This window comes from Austrofundulus limnaeus, unplaced genomic scaffold (genome assembly GCF_001266775.1).
Source record: "Austrofundulus limnaeus strain Quisiro unplaced genomic scaffold, Austrofundulus_limnaeus-1.0 Scaffold279, whole genome shotgun sequence".
In the NCBI taxonomy this organism is placed as follows: domain Eukaryota; kingdom Metazoa; phylum Chordata; class Actinopteri; order Cyprinodontiformes; family Rivulidae; genus Austrofundulus; species Austrofundulus limnaeus.
In genome coordinates, this window is record NW_013952681.1 from 625,847 (window position 1) to 627,637 (window position 1,791).

At 39.5% G+C, this 1,791-nt stretch overlaps 1 protein-coding gene across 1 annotated transcript in view; it reads left to right on the plus strand.

The window, feature by feature from the left end:
• acer3 (alkaline ceramidase 3) overlaps positions 1–1,791 on the plus strand; it is a gene marked incomplete in the record, with an annotated part of 33,606 nt that overhangs the window by 17,307 nt on the left and 14,508 nt on the right. The window contains 1 exon segment of the mRNA XM_014021136.1: positions 1,009–1,061. Coding sequence (XP_013876590.1) covers positions 1,009–1,061 — 53 coding nt within the window.

The following is a 1,791-nucleotide window of genomic DNA, read 5'->3' on the forward strand; positions in this document are numbered from 1 at the left end:
ATTTCTTTTGTTGTTTAGCTCAGATGAAGCTCTATTCATCAGGCCCACCAATCAGTGCCCCCACCCCCCCTGACCCCCAATTTGTCTGAAATAGGGGTATCTGGACATACAAAAATGCTTATAACTTAGAAACTGTTCAGCATAGCAGCTTCAGATTTCTTTTGTTGTTAAGCTCTGTTAAGGGGCTATCCACTAACCATCAGGTCAACCAAAAAAAAAGACCCCCACCAAAGCCACTACAATTTTGTGATGCACCTAGTAGCACGACATTTATTAGGAATAAAGACTCCTGAGTTCTGGTGCATTTGTGCGTGTGGGGGTCGTTATGTTACCTCTATGCGGTGTCTAGTTTATAACCAGCATCACCTTCTCTGGTTCCAGTATTCCTCTTTCATCAGCAGTCACAACTCTTGGTGTAAAAATAGAGCCCCCTGTTCACTTTTGAATCTCATATTAACCACCTCTGCAAGACCTCCTTCTATCACATTTGGAACATTTTCAAAATCAGCCCCATTCTCTCCCTTATGACATTTTTTTTAGTAAAGTGTTTGGTTCACATTCTTAGATTTTATCCTACTGGCTTTGATCTCTGTTATTTTTCTTATCCATTGTAATTGCTCGCCCCATTTTTAGTCCTTTGTAGTTATTTGAGATCGTAAGAAGAAAATGGCACTATAAATAAAATTATTATTTTTTAATTAATTATTTTTCATTGCAGCCATACCAAGCAGGGTCAGGCCTGGTTAGTACTTGGATGGAAGACCACTTGGGAATACCAGGTGTCATAAAACCAATGTAGGAGTTGTGCCCACATTGGAATACTAGCAATGGAAAACTTTTGACCATCATAGGACATACAGTAAGTCACCTCCTACTGAAGGATGACAAGTAGTAGTAGTATTACCCCATCCAAAAAAGCCAGCTTGTTAGTGGAAACGCTGATATCCTGTATRTGAAACCGTTTGAAGTCTTTAGTTGTTTCTGATGGTTTGCCTGTCTGTCACCCAGCTGTAGGTGTTGGTTCCTGGTGCTTCCACATGACACTGCTGTATGAGATGCAGGTGAGCAACACCTCTGGAGCTATATGTACTATGGCAGCTTGATATGAGAAAATATTACGACGGTGATCATTTTTGTAAATACTATGATGACAATATGAGGTGTGATGTCTTTTTTCCCCTCCCTTTCTAAACTGTACTTCCTACTCTRTGTGAACTTTAGCATTTTTGACATTGTCATTGGTGTTTGGCGTGAGCTTTTGCTGCCGTGAAACTCTGTCCTACTGGCCAAATATTGCATTAGCATGAAAAAGGCACTTGAAAACTCTTTAAAYACATTAGTCAACAATTATTGCACTCCAAGCAGTTCTTTGCAATACGAATATTTTGCACACTGATATTGCAATGACGGTATTTCCGCAATATATTGTGCAGCCCTGATACATACACCCAAAACATATGAATGGATATATACATATATGTGAGTATAATGTACACTGACCAGCCACTTTATTATGTCCACCTGTTTATTTACTACAAACAGCTAATCAGCCAATCACATGGCAGGAGCTCCCTGTCTTTAGACATATAGACGTGTTGAAGACGAGTTGGTGAATTTCAAAATGAGCACCAAAACCAGAAAGAAAAAAGATTTGAGTGACTCTGAATGTAGCCAGATCATCTGTGAGGATTTTTATTAAACCACCTTAAAGGTTTACAGAGAATGGTCCAAAAAGAGAAAATATCCAGTGAGAGTTTCTGAGGACCAACCAGCCTTGTTGATGTCAGAGGA